The 19,975-nt window shown below is 40.1% G+C and overlaps 1 protein-coding gene across 1 annotated transcript in view; it reads right to left on the reverse strand.

Annotated features, from left to right (window-relative positions):
* The window catches only part of LOC146595429 (uncharacterized), a 440,719-nt gene that overhangs the window by 278,868 nt on the left and 141,876 nt on the right, over positions 1-19,975 (reverse strand). The window contains exon 3 of the mRNA XM_085305746.1: positions 223-355. Within this exon, the coding sequence (XP_085161872.1) occupies positions 223-355 (133 nt within the window). The remainder of the gene's footprint in view (positions 1-222; positions 356-19,975) is intronic.

The raw sequence follows: 19,975 nt of genomic DNA on the forward strand, positions 1-19,975 counted from the left end.
CAGCGCGGCGGCGCGGACACACACACACGTGTGCGCCGAGCAGCCGCAGCCCATTTGCATATTCACATGAGCGCCGCTCCCACGCTGCTTAAGCAGCGGAGAAGTTAAGGTGTCTTCTCCACCCACCTCCCCTCCCTGCTCCATAAAGAAACAGCAATTTATAACCAAAAAGAGGGAGCGAGAGGGGGAAAGGAAAGGAAGGGTGAGCTCGAACTGCCTTACCTCGGCTGGCTGCCTTTCTGTTGCGCTTAAAAGGAATTCCCTGTGGTTCCTTTAGAATTTTTGAGAACCATCCTTCAGGGTTTTTAGTTTTCTCTTTCTCTCTCTTCCTCCTCCTCCTCTTTCTGTGTTGTGACTGGGTTTATAAAAAAAATAAAAAAGACAACTCCATGTTAAGCTAGCAGTCAGGGCATCGTGAAGTCTAGGGCTACAGGGGGAGGGAAAAGAGGAGGGGAGGGTCACAGCTTAATGCCTTACAAAAGGGAACCAAAAGCCTGTATATTTTTTTAATATCCTACACAAAATACTGGCATACATTCACATGTAGTGCACACATACACAGACCAACGTACATATCTCTAATTAGATTTTCGCCGAGAACTGTCAAGGTTCAGTCTATGACGCAAATAAACGCAATGGCATCCGAGTTAATGTGAAACTCCGTCCTTAACCTGCCCCGTTGTTCCCAAGCTCGCACAGACGCCCTAAGAGCGCAGAGCTCGGTTTTACGTGGCACACGTTACTATTTGCCAGAGCTCATGCAACGGTTGGGCATCCAGGTTTGGCATTTAACCACACATTACTAACTTGGACTGTTTCACTGCGACATAAGCGGTATTTGAGGTGTATTTTCACACAAATTAATATTTCACAGCTCTGATGACAGCTATGGAAAAAGAAAAAAAAAAGTCAAAACTGCGTTTCCCCTCGCAGGCATCCCAGTCGCGTGGGCGCCGCGTTCGCGGACCTGGAAGTCCGAGCACAGGCCTATTGTTCTGAACAGACACGGCTTTTGTTAGCGCGGGCAAGCGAGACACCCAGCACGGGGCACGCCGCTTCCTCGAGAGAGCTCSCATCTCGTGCGTCAAACGCGCCACGCTGCATGGATTACATCCGCGTTTTAACAACCTTCTAGCAAATGTCTGTTGAAAATACATGGTACGTACATACGGTCACGTTTTTAACAAATATGTCATTACCATGAATGATTAAGGGCTTCAGTACTTCCCAATACAAGGTCTTAGATCAGAGTGCTGACTGATTGCTAAATTCCACTGTACACGTCACTATGATTTTAATGAGGCGATCAGGAAATAAAATACACTTTAATAAACATTTTTACATGCAGAATATTTAGCAATAGTCAAATTTATTTTTGCRATTGGCAAAAGCAAATTTGCTCCTAAGCTGAAACACTGCAAGTCGTGTTTCATCCCAGAGTACATTTTTATGGACAAGTTATAAACCCCTGAAATACGCGTTGTCTATCAGAAATGCTGAGATATTATATCATACGTTAGGGTAGCACGAACAGCAGTGCTTTGATCCGAGGGGCTGCAGACGCAAGCACAGAGGCTGTGTTTGCATGTGCGTTTGTACAGTAAGTGCGTGTAAATACACTACTGTAAGTGCCTGCAATGGTGGCAACACAAACAATAGGAGCTGGAGGAGAGCGGAGGAGTTAAAGGCGGTTAGCATTCTTCGATGGAGAAGTTGTGCAGGAGGGAATGGGCAGAAGGGAAAAGGAGGTCAGTTGTTATCAATTGGTTAAGCAAATGCCAAAACAAAGCATGCTTCTTTATTTTGAAGAGATCTTGGCAGACACACTTTCTTACAGAAAATAATTTCTCTGTGTTTCTCTTCTCCTCCAGCAAAGTGGGGAAAGGGGTCTTTTATATTCAGGCTTGGTTTTTGAAGGAAGAAAGGTGATTTTTAAGAATCTGACCACCAAGAATGAGTTACTTGTCCTCCACCCAAAACTGAATTAAAAAAAGAAAAGAAAAATCTTTGACAAGACTCAAAGGGCCCCTGAAATAAAGAAGAAAGGGAAAACATCCAAAACATTAGACACAGAAACATTATATTTCAATATTATCATATGAATTAAATGTAATCCTTGAAGCGACTAGTCCCAGGGGTCACATATTAGGCCATTTTTTTCCCTTTTTTTTTTTTATTTAATAGAGGTCATCCAGGCTGAAAAGCAGAACCCAAATGAAAAGCATCTTCAATGTGGTTATAACATGAGCTGCACGAGGTCAGGCAGTGTCTTGTATGGCCTCATAAAAAATACATAACCAGACAGCCTAATAGTATTTCTTTGCATTCATTTTTGGATGGGAACTGGCGGGTGGGGGAGGGGGAAGCGAAGGGAAGGGGCTGGTCAAGATAGGAACATATATAAATCCCACATGTATATTTCTGTAACGTGCAGCTTTTCATACATTTCATTTAAGCGGAAGGAAAAAACATTGTTTAAAAAGCTACTTCAATTAGCTTTTTTTTGTTGTTTTGAAAGAGCAATCCTAAATATGATTTCTATTGCCTCTAAAGGCAGAGGTAGCATTTTGGTGTTATCCGACATACGCAGCTCATACACACACACGCGCATGCATATATTTAGGATAGTCATGCTACAGTCATGCTTAATTGGAAGTGCAATCATGTTGGGCTTTCTTTCATTAAAAATTTTAATGTACTTTGTTATTTGCCCATACACAAACACAGCCTGATTAATTTGAATTATTTCTCTTCTGAAAAGAAATACAGATGAAAAACCTCAGTAACATGGTTTCTGCTTTAATTTGCTCTCATTTGCGAGGAGTTTGCTCAACAGAACAGAATTTATGCAGGTTGCAGAGAAATACCAGGTGGGGGAGAGGGCAAAAGAAAGGCAAGGAATGAAAGCAAGAGGAAGGATAAATAAAAACAAACAATGCTAAAACGCTGCAAGATAAGAGAATCACTGAATATTGCCTCCCTTCCCCCTCCTCCCCAAATATCGCCTGGAGAGGAGTGACCCTGCTGCGGGAGCCGGAGCCGCAGAGGTGACCCAATGCTAACCAGCCTGTTAGAACTAATAAGGTGCGCTCCTAAGCCACCGCGCTGACACCGGGGCACTGTGGAAATAACTCTCCTTGTTATTGCCCATCCTCAGCTTGAAATTTACTGCTCCTTTGCATTATTAAAGAGACAGCTTGCACTCACTCTGGGGGAGAGAATCTGGTGAGGATAAATAACTGTGCATGATTTTTTTAATGCTATGTTTGTGCTCTCTGTAGTCTTTATATTAAGATTCTGAGCATTAAAGCATGCTGGGTTAATAGGTTGTTATTTATTATTTGAACTGTTTTCAAAAATAAAATCTAGTTTAGAAAAATAAGATTTTTTCTCCCCATGGCAAATGGTCAGAAAATAGGAAATGTGTKAAACATCTTAAAGAAGGTCAGATTGTGTCCAATGGCAGGCCTTGTGGGACAAAAGTCTTTCCAAAACATCATTCAGTAGCATTGCTTCTCATTTACATCATATGTTCACCAGAGTTAAACAGAGAGGAAAAAAAAAAAAAAATCCCAGAGCAACCCATGGTGGGTAACAGCAATTACAGAAATGGAAACAGAAGGACCTGCTGCAAAATGAGTCCATCCTTAAGGAATATGTGAAAAGGGTGTCAAAACGTGGAATTATTTTGCAATCTGTGGATTCTAATTATATTTGTAAGTAATTGTGGGGCAAGGCAAAACTCAGAGATAGAAATAGGAGGAAAAATATTATTGTATTTTGTCTCCTTATCTCTTCCCACAAATTCACGTGCCCATTCCTCCAACAACCCATGCTCCTCTCACATGAGCTTACTTCCAAAAGAAATTCAAAAGAGATTGTGTAGATCTTCCCCAGGTGCTGGCCTCTCTTTTTGACTGGCAGGTTTTGAGGACAGAATACCAACTGAAAACATGGAATTTACATTTTCACATGACGGATCAAATTTTATATAAATGAGCTGAGTCTCTCTTTCAGACTATTTTGCCATCTCTGATTCAGTTTTGAATGTGCTGGCATTTTAAATGTTATCTTTGTAAGGGCTAGAGACTGTACATCAAATAAACTCTTAGGTCATGGTGCAAACCCTGCAGTCACCACTCGCGAGCCCAATTCAGTATATCAGAGAAGTAGCTATAATAATTAGAGCTCAAAAATTCTTAATTTGCAGCAACAGACCGGCTGACTGCATTTTCTACATTCTTACTCTATGTACATGAAGACATCATAGTGAACAGTCACCAATGATAAATAAAATCCTTAAGATTAATACAGAAGAAAATTTACCAGTTCACAGCAGACTGGCAGAACCAAGAGTTGTTTCTGATGAAGCAAGAAGAATCTGCTTGTCTCCCGGTGTTCTATTATCTGTGATTCCATCAAATTAGTTACCAAAGGGATTTGAGAGAATTCTTAAGAGAACATGAGGGCCACAGCAAAGCTTTAGCAAAGAATCATAGAATCAGTAAGGTTGGAAAGGACCTCTGGAGATCATCTAGTCCAACCCCCCTGCTMAGCAGGGTCACTAGAGCATGTTAGACAGGGTTGCATCCAGGCGGGCCTTGAATATCTCCAGAGAAAGAGACTCCACAACCTCTCTGGGCAACCTGTTCCAGTGCTCTGGCTCTCACAGGGAAGAAATCCCCGCTCACGTTCAGGCAGGACTTCCTGCGGTTCAGTTTGTGTCCGTTGCCTCTTGTCCTGTCACACGGGACAACTGAAAAGAGTTTGTCCTCGTCCCCTTGACACCCTCCCTTCAGGTACTTGTACACATTGATAAGATCTCCCCTCAGTCTTCTCTTCCCCRGGCTRAASAGRCCCAGCTCTCGCAGCCRTTCCTCAGAGGGCAGATGCTCCAGCCCTCTGATCATCTTCATAGCCTTACACTGGACTCTCTCCAGTAGCTCCATGTCTGTCTTGTACTGGGGAGCCCACAACTGGTCACAGCACTCGAGATGAGGCCTCCCCAGGGCTGAGTAGAGGGGCAGGATCACCTCCCTCGACCTGCTGCCAACAGTCTTCCTAATGCACCCCAGGASACCRYTGGCCYTCCTGGCCACRAGGGCACATTGCTGRCTCATGGTCAGCTTGTCRTCCACCAGCACTCCCAGGTCCTTCTCTGCAGAGCTGCTCTCCASMAGGTCAGCCCCCAGCTTGTACTGCTGCCTAGGGTTATTTCTCCCTGGATGCAGGACCCTGCCCTTRCCCTTGTTGAACCTCAGGAGGTTCCTCTCCACCCAGCTCTCCAGCCTGTCCAGGTCTCTCTGAACGGCAGCACAGCCCTCTGGTGTGTCAGCCACTCCTCCCAGCTTGGCATCATCAGCAAACTTGCTGAGGAGGCACTCCATCCCCTCATCCAGGTCACTGATGAGTAAGTTGAACAGGATGGGACCCAGTACTGAGCCCTGGGGGACTCCATTAGCCACAGGCCTCCAACTAGACTCTGCGCCACCAATGACGACCCTCTGAGCTCTGCCTTTCAGCCAGTTCTCAATCCACCTCACTGTCCACTCTTCTAACCCACACTTCCAGAGCTTCTCTAGGAGGATGTTAAGGGAGACAGCGTCAGAAGCCTTGCTGAAGTGAAGGTACACAACGTCCACTGCTCTCCCCTCATCTACCCAGCCAGTCATTCCATCAGAGAAGGCTATCAGATTGGTTAAGCAGGATTTCCCCTTGGTGAAKCCATGCTGGCTACTCCTGGTCACCTTCTTTTCCTCCATATGTCTGGAGCTGACATCCAGAATGAGCTGTTCCATGCCCTTTCCAGGGATGGAGGTGAGGCTGACTGGCCTTTAGTGCCTGGGTCCTCCTCCTTTCCTGCCCTTCTTAAGACTGGAGTGACACTGTCTTTCTTCCCATCCTCAGGCACCTCTCCAGCACCTTTCCCATATGATGTTGTTGCCTGGCAACAACATCCGCCAGCTCCCTCAGGACCCGTGGGTGCATCCCATCCGGGCCCATGGATTTGTGGATGTCTAGCCTGCCCAGAAGGTCTCTAATTCTATCCTCCTCAACCAAAGGAAAAAGTCTTCCCTTCTCCAGACTTTCTCCCTCATGTCCATGCTCTGGGATTCATGGGGGCTGCCCTTAGCAGTGAGGACTGAAGCAAAGAAGGCATTCAGTAATTCTGCCTTCTCTGTATCCCTCATCACCAGGGCCCCCACCCCATTCAGTAGCAGGCCCACATTTTCCCTAGTCCTCCTCCTGCTACTGATATATTTGAAGAAGCCCTTCCTGTTGTSCTAGACATCCCTTGCCAGACTCAAGCCTTCCTCACCGCATCTCTACATACTCTGACTGCATTCCTGTAATGCAGTCATACCAGTCCTAACCCAACCATTAGCAAAGCAACCCATTAGCAGTCCTAACCCAACCACTTTTTCTCCAAGTCCAGAGACAACCCATTCTTCTAAAAGCTTACATGGTCAGCTCAGCTGCTGGGAAGTCCTAGAATGACAGGAGGAATCAATGCATAGTAACGTGATTAAATACATACAGCTGCCATAATATACTGAAAGAGTGTATTTGTATCAGTTCTGCACACTTTGGGACCAGACTGCAGATCCAAAAGCAGGTATAATTTAAAATGAATACCTGAGCAGGCCAAAACAAACGTGGCACTAAATGGCCTCTGTGGAGGTCAGGTGTGGGGATGTTCTAAGACGCAGTGTATTCCTTGACTCATGCTCCATGCATCGCAGGTGGCTGCCACACATTATGGATTCATAACATTCAGAACTAGAACCATATATATGATCTAATGTTCATTCAACAGCCAATAATATTGGAGTTGATCAAAGATGACCCAAAGCTTTGAAAGACATACACTGAGGCCTGCTTCTAAAGGGAGACATTGGAAACAATCAAGTGATTGAAAATGCTTCACGTGTGCTTAAGATGATCGTTCTGGAATCACAGTCCCAGTTAAGACAGGGAAGTCAAATCCAAATTTTTGATAATGCCAAGTATAAACACTGGACAAACAGGCAAACCAGAAACCACACTGACCCCTCTCTCAGTTACTCCTTTTCTGGCATTCTAATTTTGTGAATTACCAGTCAGGTAAGTTCTACCTGCATCTTAGCCTGCAGATATTCATAACTGATGTGTATTTGTATATGTCCAAAGTATAAAGTTACTCTTTGCAAAAGATTTTGTTATATAGCTGGCCTTACCTACAATGTACTTGGTTATTTTACATACATTTATACATGTTTTTAATCAAGTATTCCTCCTGTAAGTAGTGATAATAGCAATAAAAGTAAATCTTCACATTTCTATTGGAATATACAAAAGTTTCAGGGTAAAATCAAAGGAGTAGAGACTCATGGAACTGTGTTAAGSAGCTCTTGTGCTCAGCCTTCAGGTGGTAAAGCTCAAGTAACGAAAGCATTAGAACCGTGACAACACTCTACTGGATTTAAAAATACAATTTTCAAAAGTGATTGCCAAACTCTGACCTTAATAGCATGTCAACTTTTTTCAGCTCTACCAACTGATCTCATAAAATGTATAATTTCTCCTTACAAACCCTGGCAAAGTTAGGCATCCAAAGAAGTGGTTTGATCTGAGGATTTCTAATTCCCCATAGCTCTCATAGTGACTCTGAACAACCTCTTGAAATGATGTCAAAAATAGTTATAAAAATAAGAGACAAAAATATTTTCTACCTAGTCAAATTATATCCGTTCCATATCTCCCACATAAAACAGTGTTTTAAGTGTTTAACCTGCTTCACTTTTAATTCTGTATCTCGTTTAAATTTTAAGTGATTCTCTTCTCATTTTGGCTTTTCTAGATATCATATTTTATTAATCTAAATTCTCCTTCTTCTGCCTTTCCAATACCTAATAAACTTCAGAGTTGTTGGTCATGAGACTGTGTACTGTCTGTATAGCTTTTGTACTGTATTGCCAGAAGGTGGAGAAGGTGCTAGTTGATAACTGCAATTGAATTCTGCTTAGGTTATGGCTTATGTTCAGAGTAAAACACATTTTATCAGAATATTTATGAATACATATATAAATTATAATTCTCTAGATGTGCCTATCTGCAGATCATAATCAAACAAACCATGGTACCAAAACACTACACAGCATATCCATAGCAGAATACTCCGTGGTCTTCTCCAATGGGTAGCCACTGATGGACAAGTGTGACAGTGAACATGAGCAGCTACTAAAACTAGACAGGGTTAGGAAATTCCATGCAAAGTCGTAAGTGGCGCAAACAGATGAAAATGAAATGAAATGAAATGAAACGAACTAAAGATCTGGCAAGGCTGAGAAAGCTACAGGCTGGAGACTAGTACCTCTCCCCTAGGAAGCAATGGCAGGCAAAGGGGAAGACAAGAAGAGAAGCATGAAGCAGCGAACATGGTAATACAATATTCCAGTCCCAGCCAGGACTTGTTTCCATACCTCAAAACCACTGTATATGCATATCGTAAGTATCTAATGTGCCTGTAGCTACTCTGCACCTGTAAAATGTTTCTACTGTAATTGTGTTGTACTTACCTCTTCCAGTTCTGTAATTACACCAGTAATGACAAACAGATAAAACTTCAAAACATAAACTTCAATATATAAAAAAGCCTCCTGTAACTAACACAGCTGTAACAAATATATAGGTACATTTTTAAGTCATTCTTCCAGGAATCAGAACATTAGATTATACATAACAGGAGTCATTTGCTAAATTTACTAGGCAGTATCAGTGTCAATTATTAAAAAACAGCTCACAAGGCTTTTAGCATCCAGAACTTAGTACCTAGATATATGAAGCCTTTGTATGTGTCATAGAAAAAGTTATGAAAGGGGTTTGGATTTTTGTTCTTTCCTTTTAACATAGGACTGTCAGAAAGAACCACCTCCTTATGACTACGGAACAGGGCTTGGTCCATCCTCCACCTGTGCTCAGGCTGCCTCTTGAGATAGCTATGGAAAGCTATTTAACACTTCAGTAGAACAAGGATAGTAATTCACCTCTCCCATGACTCATCTGTTTTAACTATTTAAACTAAAACCCTGCAAGACAGGGAGTGAAATTTTAGCTCCTTCCAAACTAGTGAGTTTTGGCACCAACTTCAATAAATGAAAATTGCAGGTTAAACGAGTTCAGGTATCTACATAGTGAAACACTGATCTTGGCTGTGGTCTCTAAATGCTCTTATAGTGCTAATAATAAAAATGTGCTGGCCTACCCAAGACTACACTGTAGCCACAGAAACGTAAGGTCTTCACTTACAAACAGCTGAGTGCTGCCAAAACCATCCATGGAGAAAAATGTACAAATAGGAGTGCCAAGACCTCCTCTTCAGTGGCAACGATAGGTACTCAATGGTTTGCAGGAAAAAAAAAGAAGGAAAATAGAAATCACAGCTGGGATTTCAGCCCCTCAGAGAGTTAAAATTAGAAAAGAGAGCTGCAAAGAATAGGAGTCTAAATGTAGCTCCCCATAGAAAAACCACAGAGCGTAACTCTGGAAGGCAAAACTGGAAAGCATCAGGGGGATTTAAGCATCTGATGGAGGAACCTGCTTAGGGAAATGAACCTCATTTACAAGAGTCTTGCACAGGCAACCTATTGAGTGCATTTCTGCATAGAACAGAGAAGCTCCTGGAGAAGACCTTGGTTTCAGATAAAGGACATGACTAACATGCTTTGAAGAAACTTTTGAAGAAACAAACTGAGGCGGGCTGCAATCTCATGGCTGCAGCCTTCACTGGTGCCCAGATTGGYGTGTTCCCTACCGGGCTGCAGAGCAGGAGCGCCAGCCCACACACAACGTGCAGTGACCGAACGTCTCCAAAACCTGGGTCATGCAGATCTTCCCTGCGGATCCATCTGGATTGCCTGCTAGAGGGCACTCCTGGCCACTCCATCGAGCCCATGAATAAAAGCCTCAGATCAAGACATTGAAGGCAGGTCTACTGTGATGCTGCCACAGGCTTTGAAGTGAAGTACACACTCAGCTAGGAGAAAGGGAAGCTCAGGAGGGAAGGGGGAGAGGGAGGGAAAAAAAAAAAAAAAAAAGAGTCCGCTACCACTGCCCAGCAGTGCTCCCGCGGTAATCATTCCCGCTCCAAAGTGACCTGCTCTCACGCGAGGAAGCCTAGAGATAGCTAAACAAATAGCGGCAATGTCAGTAATTACAACAGACAATGATATGAAGAAAGACATTTAAATTTAAGTGCCAAAACTTACTACCTCTTAGGCCTTTTCAGGGAAGATTATTTCATAGTCTAAAAGACTTTGCTGTTAGGAAAAATTGAGTGATATTCAAATTTTTCCTAAGGATCATCTTATATCTCTGAGCTGCCATGAGCATGAAAATCTGGTTTCTGGGCATTAAAAATAAAATCCCAAGCCCCATAAATGGGCAATTGTGTGCAGAGTAATGGCAGATAAGCTTTCTTTTTTTGTTGTTGCTTCGAAACTTTAGAATCACATATTCAATGTTACTATTTAACAAATAAAAAATGGAGATAAGTGTGTTCATCCTTCAAATACATTTTAAGATCTAAAGTATTCAACATCAGCTACATCTTACTGCTATTTTCCTATTTTCATAAGGGATTTAGGTGTAGTTCTGTATATAGTACAGAGTAACTTTAACTGGATTTTCAAAATCCTTAGTGAGTTGGGAGAATATGAATAAAAACAAAGGCATGAACTTAAAACATGCTCAGTTGTAACTCCCCAAATGACCTTAACATGGAATAAGAAAGTCTTTATTTTATTTATTTCAGTGGTTCTTAAACTTAAGGCCAAGAGACTGCTATCCATTCACGGAATTCTTTGAGTCACCTTGCATGACCACATGGAACAGACTTATTCATAAATTTTACTGTTTAATGTAATTCTATAGACTACAATTTAGGAGCCAGTGGTTTAGTTCACAGTATTTTGAAGAAGTTAAACCAACCCAAAAAAAGCCAATTATTCCAGATGGAGTGATCCATCAGCAGACCTATGCTGGTCTGGAAGGTGTAACTTTCCTATGTAAACACCTCCCAAGCAGCACAAGTCCCTACTGAAACTCAATGGCACTTGTGTTCTTAAGTCACTTAGATGCTTTTGAAAAGCTATGCTTCCATTTGTTCTCGAGACTTCTTTGAGGCTGTTGAAAGGAAAAAAAAATAAAAAATAATAGCTGGATGACTATTTTTACATTCTGTCTATATTTTGCACGACCCTACAGATGGTCCCCTTGTGTTCTTTCTTTGTCGGTGGGCATTGCAGTACCACCCAGAAGCACCAGCCAGATCATGAGCAAACTGTCCTGTAAGCGGAGGCTTATAAAACCTGGAACAGGAAACCATTTTTGCTCTAAAGAGTGTCTTATAGTCTCACACCCAAGCCAAATATATCCACAATAAAAGTTAACCAAAAAAAAAAAAAAGTTATTTCCAACTGAAACACCAATGAGAAGGGTAATGCCACAGACCACAAACTGCTCCCATGTTTGTATTTATGTCAGTCAATGACCAGCAAGAAATTGCACTATTCAACGTTCAGAATATGAAACTGTGGAATTCAGCCTACTTCTTTCTGTCTAAAGCTTAGTTACAAAAGCCCCCCCATCTCCTCCCTCTTCCCAATCCAGCGCTTTTATATATTTTTATATATAAAAGACATATATATAAATACACACACACATATATATAAATATATATCAGATAGGAAATAAAAATAGAATCTCAGGGTAAACAACAAGAGCATTTTAAGAACATAGTCAATTGAGTAGTATCTGCAAATCTTGTGCTTATATCTTTAAGCATAAAAGCACAAAAAAAACATTCATTTTAAATGGCAACTAACTTGTATAGGTGCTACTAGACAAGTCTCCTGCACTACTAAATAAATGTTCTAACAAACTAGATGATTATTCCTGGAATTGCAAACACAGAAGGGTGCTGACACAGTGTCTTTAAAGAAAAATACAAAATACACACAGATCACATGCATCCTACAGCATAGTTTATATTTAAGCTAAGAAGCCACGGCATATGGTAAAGTGAATCTTTGTCTGAAGACATGGAAAATGCATACAAGAAAAAATACTCTCAAAAATAATGCAGTTAGATATGCTAACAAACTCTAATATATTTTTAAAATGCTTACTGTACAACTGAATTAAATGGTCTACAAGATTATTTCTTAAAACTGAACTATCCTTTCTAGATGGTAGGAGGTTATGTAACTTCTGCAACATTTCCACCACAGAGCTCAATCTCAGCAATTTTTTTTTTTTTTTTTTTAAAAAAAAAACTTCCTGACTGGACTACAGTAATCAAAAAAAATTTTATAAAGAATATTCTGTGTGAAAGTGACACTGTAAGGAATTATTAAATACATGCATCTTTAAACATTAAATCAAATAAGATTATGCTTGTTTACGATATTTTTGATTTTTTTTAGATGCCCAAGGAAACAAAGAGCCTGCTGAATAAGAATTTCCTTCACTGGCAAATATTTTATGTTCTCTAAATTTAAATAGAACTAGCACAGTTCAGCTGCATTTTGGTGAACTTCTTTTTGCATAAAACCGATAAATACAAACAATGCAGATTTGTTGTACTGCTGTGCTGCAGGATTCCCAACAATAAAGCCCACTTGACAGTTGACTGCAGCGTCTCAATATGGCATACAATACTTGGATCAATTTCGAAGGAGTAATCTTGTAGGAAGAACTAACTCAACCGACTTGGGCTAATTATAAATGTAACCTGATGAGCTATTTTCAATAATTCTGAATTTCTGAAGCTTCTGAAAGCTGGTTTTCAATGAAAGTAAATATTTTGCCAGGTGAACTGAACTCATCTCTCACTCTATCGATCATAAACCATATTTGCATTTCTGACTCCACCAYAGTACCATTTTCTTTAGAATTCTTGGCAATGTTTTTGAGGGGATTAGCATGACTGTCTATTATTTTTCTACTCTGGGTGCCTTTTCAACGGTCAAAACTAGCTAGAATCTCAAATAAGATTTTAAGGGAAATACAAGTTGAAATTATACTTTTAAGGTATTTTCTGTTTTCTATTTCTGCATTTTATTCTGAATTCATATTTGAAATTTTATATTTATCTTYAGAATAAATAATCTGAATTGGTTTGTTTGATACTATATTTACATTTTAAAATATTATACACCAGTTACTCAAGATTCCAAATACTCCTCCTCTCCTCCTGGACTCTTCAAGGCATTACTTACACAAATATTTTGAAGGACCACAGGGAAGAGGAGCATTACAACTTCTACTTCATGGAATCAGAACAGAACCAATTCAGGGATTTTAAATCAATTCATTGTTAAAATATCAGAGCTATCAACACACATCTGGCATCTTAGAAAGAACAAGTTTAGCAAACACGCACCCCAGCAAGTACAGGTATTACTTTGAAAGTAACTGAAGACCAATTTGCTTTATCCTTTCTCCTAGTGCATGGTTAAATTATTAGCATATGTAAGGTGAAATAGTAAACCAAATACAAGCTTTTGTATCTTTGATAAAACATTTTCTAATTAATTTGTCATAGAAAGCCAAAAAGTTTGCCAAGAGCCAAACTTTACTTCATAAAGAAAAACGTGCCATCCCTTCATCAAAGGTCACATAAGTGCTGATGAAAAAAATCCATGTTATTTCTTCTATTTTGACAAGCTATAGAAAAGAAAAAAACTCCTGGGTACACATTGTTTATTTTTGCTAATGGTAAAGTAACTCAGAATGTGTTATTATGTGGAGACCTGCTAGTTATCCTCTCTTTTTCATTTATTCCATTAAATAAATCCTGTGATTCAGTAGAAGGCTACTCCTATTAGCCAAAAAATAACTTAGCTGTTGTTTCTTTTGTTAGTTTTATATCCCTCTTTCCTGCTTTAACTTTGGGAAAGGCTGTTCAACTAGGAAAGGACACCAAGTTTTTAGTTAGTATGGAAACTGAAAGCAAAAACTATATGGTTTTAGCACCAAATAATTCACATTTGTAAATCTGAAGCAGAGGCTTCAAAAAACTTTCACCTTAGATTTAAAATGATTATGCAGATCACAATTCCAAAATACGTGTATGCACTATTTCCCAAAGCTACAAAAATTATCAAAAAAAAAAAAAANAAAGAAAAAAAGATCAGAAGAAAGCATTTCACAGAATCACAGAGGGGTTAAGGTTGGAAGGGACCTCTGGAGATCATCTAGTCCAAACCCCCTGCTCAAGCAGGGCCACCTACTGCATGTTAGAAAGGATATCAACTAAAACAAAACAAATAAACAAAACCCCCCCAAAAGAAACAAAACAGAAGAAATGTATTAGATGGYCAAAAAGACAACTCAGCAATGAAGAGAGATGACAACTTCGGCCAAAAGCCATTCTGGTTCTCTAACAAAATACAGGCAGTAATTAAAATAGAAAACCAAAATGACAAATGGAAACAATGGAAATGGATAACAATTAAAATAAACAAGAAGTTGTGGTCAGTAGAATATGGCTAAGGACACCTCAAGACAGCAGAAAAATGGCTGCAGAGTTACATATAAAAGAGGAGTGTTTGAAAGCATGATAGAAAACCCAGAAATCCTAGCACTCCTGTAAAGCTATAGTGAGATGAAGACAATAAAGCTGAAAACGTAATGTAAAAAATGTAGTAGTCTTCACAGTTCTTATTTAAAAAGAAAAGATTTGACATAAACTTACCGAAGAAGAAAATGAAGCACTTAACAGTTTATTAGTAAAGAACTGGAGGGAAACTGAACAACAGTTTAGAGCAGATATGTTCTCCTAAAGTAACAGCTTTGGGGATCTCAACACCGCTGATATTAATTTCACTAGGTCTTGGAGTCCTGGACCTGTCCAGAAACTAGAAGAATACTTAATTTCTGGCAGTATTCAAAAAGCAGACGCAAATAATAGTACAGTAAGAAATTAGTAATAATATTCAGATTAAATCAGGAAAGGTAACACAGGGCTCAACTTACTTTAACAATTGGGAGAAGTACATATATAATCAGTGAAAGTCAGTGTGGCTTCGTGGAAATGGATCTTACCAACCAAAGGCGATTCTTTCAGGAGGTAAGCAYATCCAAGAAAGGTAACTTTTGCTACATCCTTTGACTTTGGTACAACAACTTGCAGTATCAGAAAAGTGTAAGTTAAATAGAGGGAGAACTGTTCATAAAGCTAATTATTCAGTGGAAAACCACCATGACTGAAGACGTGTACAGGAGGTCTGCAGGATTGCTAGTAGACCCAACATTATGCATCATGGTCAAGAATCCCGGAGTAAAATAAAATAACAATATCACTATTGATAAGGATGACATAGAAAATACCAGAACGGTGAATAAATAATGAGGACAGACAGAGCAATTTGGATCATTTGCTAAAGTGAACCCATTCAAACAAATATGAAGTTATACATCTTGAAATAAAGAATATAAGCCAAATATACACAGGAGGGGATTATATCCTGGAGGTCCTGACCCTAAACCATTTACAGGGAAAGGTCAAAAAAACCTAAATTTGATCTTCCACTGTGATGCTGCCATAAAGGGACTAATGGCATCCCTGGATATATAAGCAGGAGGACCATGAATCAAAAGGCTTTTACCTCCATATACAGGACTGATGAGCCTAACATTAGAGTGCTACATTCCACTCTTGATGTTTATATTGGAAAAAAAATGAGTAACTGGTGAAGAAGAGAAGAGCTCCCAAATTATTCCAGGTTTTAAGAAAAAGCCACATAGCAAGAGAGGCAAGGAGCTGGATCTGTCTAATTTATCAAGATGGGGCTCAAGGATGACTTGATTACAGTGAATAGATACCTTCAYGGAAGAATATTCTGGATGTAAGTGTGGCCTTTACCTTAGAGAAAGGCAAAACAACGATCCAGTGGTGAGAAGCTGAAGTCAGACAAATCCAAGTGAGAATCCAAGCACACATTTCTTACCACGAGGGTAATTAATATCTAGAAAATACTAGGGAAGGAGGAGTGGGTTCTCCATGTTTTAATATTTTTAATCTCAAATTTGATGCCTTTCTTGAGGAGAAGCCTCAATCAGATTGCAGCTTTTGGCTAGAAAAATCAGTAATTGAGAAAAACCTCAAATGATAAAGAGGATATTGGGCCAAAGATCCCTCTGACCTTAAATTCCATGAAAATCAGACAGATCCCCTCCCAGACCCTATGAGCTGTCTCATCAAGTTGAAAATAACTTTCATAACGAGGACACTCTCTCTTACTTGGGGTGCTTCTTTTCACTGTGCTAGCGTGGCAATAAAGTACCATTGCATGAAAATATGGGATCGGGAATGTTTACATGCTCTTCAAAAGACAACATAAGACTTTTTAAATGTTTGTTTTGAAGAACAATTTACAGCAAGGATTTGGGCTGAAACTGCATCAGCACATTGAACAGGGGATAAAAGCCCCAGCGGGGAACAAAGCAATAAAAATATCATTGTAATATCCCTAACTCAATAATCGGCTCTCTTCACGACAGAATGGGGTTCAAGGGAAGAAAACAAAACACAGGTTTCCCTAGTGCAAGAGCAGGCTGCATACTAGTGCTTGTTAGAAAAGTAAGACAACAAAACGTGCAACGCCATCTCATTAGAGTTCTGTGTTTTGTCAAGAAAATACCACTCGGAACATACTGTATCATTTGTAAGGGTCTCGCTGGCTTCTGTGCAAAGCCCGAACGACTGGATTCCTCCCTCGACCAAGCCGCTAAGATGGCTTGCAGCGCTCCTGCTCCGCGCCTGAACCCCGCGGCACCTTGCGCGGCACCCAGCACACACCGCCTCCCCGGGCCCGGGTTGGGGCAGTGAGGGGTGCTAACTCCACTCGATAAAACACCAGCAAACCGCGCTGTCGCTGCGACGGGGAAGAGCTCCTGTCACCACGCAGCTTTTTCATGCACTGTACCTTAAAAAAACATGACTGAAAATGCAGATTTGAATTCATTTTCATCCTTATCAGCTATGTAAAAAATAGAAAAAAGAGCATAGCTTAGAAGCTTTATGCTCACAGACATCTTATAGGTTGGGTAAGGATATACACTATTAATATATCTTGAAATATCTCTTTTTAAATGAAAAAAAGGAAGAGGCTTTAAAAACAGATTTTACTGTCCCAATGAAAGCATGACAGCAACAATTTGTAATTTTCTGCTGTCCAGTTCTCTTAATCTTTCTCCCTCTCTCCCTCGCCGCGTCTCTCCTCTCCCTCTCCCCCCACGTCCATCCTCCATTTCCTGATACCTTCTCATCATGCTAGCTCATGCCTAATATAAAATGGTGGCGTGCGAAGGAAAGAAAGGAAGAAAGGGAGGAAGAAAGGCGTTATGATTGGGAGGGCAGGAGAAAGAGAAAGATTGAGAGAGACAGAGAGAATGTCAAAGCTCAAGTCTGGCATTTGCCTATTTAAATTCAATCATGCAGCCCTAGCAGAGCTGGAAATGGATGGCCTGCGTTATGAATTTCTGATCAGACGGCTGATAGGTTATGAGCGGGGACGTAATCCCATTGAGAAAGCCTTTCTTCCCAAGCAAGGGCAAGCAATAACTGCCCTTCAGAGATGGCTCTTTGCTTTGCCCTTTTTATAATTTTTTCCTTTTCTTAAAAAAAAAAAAGTCCAAATAAGCATTTTTATGATGATAAATGTGTAATAATGATTCACTCTGCCTGCATCTGAAATGGGATATGCCTTTGCAAATCAGACATGCGCTCAAAATAAACTGCCATATTTTTTCTTTTTCAAACCTAATTAGAATTCTCTCCTTCTCTCAGCTCATTTTGTACCAACATTGGTGAGCTAAAAAGAAAGTGAAAGGAATGAACACATGCATTGAGACTGGTATTTTTTATACCCTGCAGGGTTTTTGACATTTTATAGTTTGCCTTTTTTAACATTATGTGTTTACATTAAAAGATTTTTTTCCTCAAATGGAAAGAACTACTGACATACAGTAGGGGCAATCCAGAAATCATTGTAAAAGTCGACATCATCTTACTTCTATCAATATGATATCATTTGCTGTTGCTTCATGTTATAGGGAATTAATTTAGAAAGTTGGGAACGCTGGAAGAGTGACCGTAACCATGTAAATCCACCAGTTAACTTCCAGCACTGGGTTGGTATCATACATCAGAAACCTCTGTGATGGTTTATAACCTTTGCAGCGTTAAAAAGTTGAAAGCAACAAATCTGCTATTTAAAGTTAAGGATATTATCAACCTTGCACCATGTGCTGAAACAACACCCATTTCAATTTACGAGCACTGAAAACAGTCACAATGGAAAAGGACATCATCCCAGTACTGCACTAACAAAACAGGGGTGATGCCGAGATGGCAGAGGCTTCTGCATATAATCAGAAGGGAAAGAATGTCTGTAGGCACGAGGAAAAGGGCGAGAAGGGCAGAGAAACAACTAGATTTTTGTGCTAAGCATAAGCTTGTTCCTGGTGCTGCATCTCTAAACTATTTAAAACAACAGGAATAATCAGTGAAATGTTTTTATATATGTGAGTACTTTGGAAGAGATCATAGTTGTTCCCACCATCAGGCATCACCATCTAATGGGGAAAAAACTGAATTACCAACATCTGCAAAATATTTAATGGCAACAGAAGCTCAGGAAGGCTGCAAAGCATAGAGCTACATCCTCGTCAGATTAGGAACGCTCCCCACCTGCTATGAGCTCACTCACTCCATCCAGTTTGTCACCAGTCTTTGCAAGTGGTCCCTTTTCCAAGGGCTGGAATCAGGAGGCGTATGGACAAAATGATAGACTGGGGGAGAAAACATCTAAGTGCCCATTTGAAAAGATAAGCTATGAACTATTAGATACAAGACACAACAGCAGCTACCTGCACCTGTGTTGTTCATACACATACCTTGTCTGAAACTGCACTTTTTCATTTATACACATATATTTCAGTGCCTGCACAATTTTCAGAAAAAATGGTAAAAACATGAGTAACTATTATGTCTCTTTTGAGAGATGTGCTGTAATTTTAGAACATTGTAGTGTCTTACATGAATCCATAAGAAAAATTTCAGTTAGATGAGGATATGGCAAAGCCTATGGTTGCAAATTATCACCTCCACAGACAGTACTATGTCTATAGACAGATTGTGCCTGGAGAATCACTGTGCACAATCTTTGAACTTGGATTCCTGTTTCATTCACATTTTCCCCTAGTAATGTACTTCCATACAACAGATCACCTTAAGTGAGGAAAGGGATTTTTTTTGAAATGCCAAGTTGCTCCCACATAAGAGCTTTAGGGCTGACTGCAGTCAGACTGGAGCAGATTTTAGGCAGGTCTGTGTAATGCTGTTGCCACATTATCCACAGTACAATCACCACTAACAGAATACCCAAAGCAAGCCAGAAGGAATATGAGAAAAATTGCATACCACATCACTACATTTCCTCTTTAATTTAAGCCAAAAGTGGCTATTAAAATAAAACAAAATATGCTGTCTATTGTTTCAAGTGGTGCCATGACTGCCTTGGAAATAGAGATGGAAATCGAAACCCAGACTATGAGCTCTATGTGGCACTTCTACAAGTTCATCTAGATTGCTGGATTCATTCCCAGCTGTGGCTTTTGCTTTGTTAAAGTTGTAATATGCTAGAATACCTCAAGAACTGAGTACCCAAGGCTACCAATGTCTTAAAGGAGATCAAAGGTTGCAACTGGGGCTCTGCAAAATTCAAATCTTCAGTTTGTCGAAAGCATGATATCAAATAGATTCTCCTGTGAACTCTAATTTAGCTACCACCTTCCATCAGTCAGGATATTAAGCTAATTTTATTCCTACAAATGCAACTACTTCAGAGCAGAAAGGGTATCAAAAAAGTAGAAGCACTTCATGTTTTTCTTCATTTCTCTCAAATCCTCGATCACTACATTAAAAAAA

The sequence above is a fragment of the Rhea americana genome, unplaced genomic scaffold (assembly GCF_003343005.1).
Source record: "Rhea americana isolate MKP2758 unplaced genomic scaffold, rheAme1 scaffold_226, whole genome shotgun sequence".
Taxonomy (NCBI): Eukaryota; Metazoa; Chordata; class Aves; order Rheiformes; family Rheidae; genus Rhea; species Rhea americana.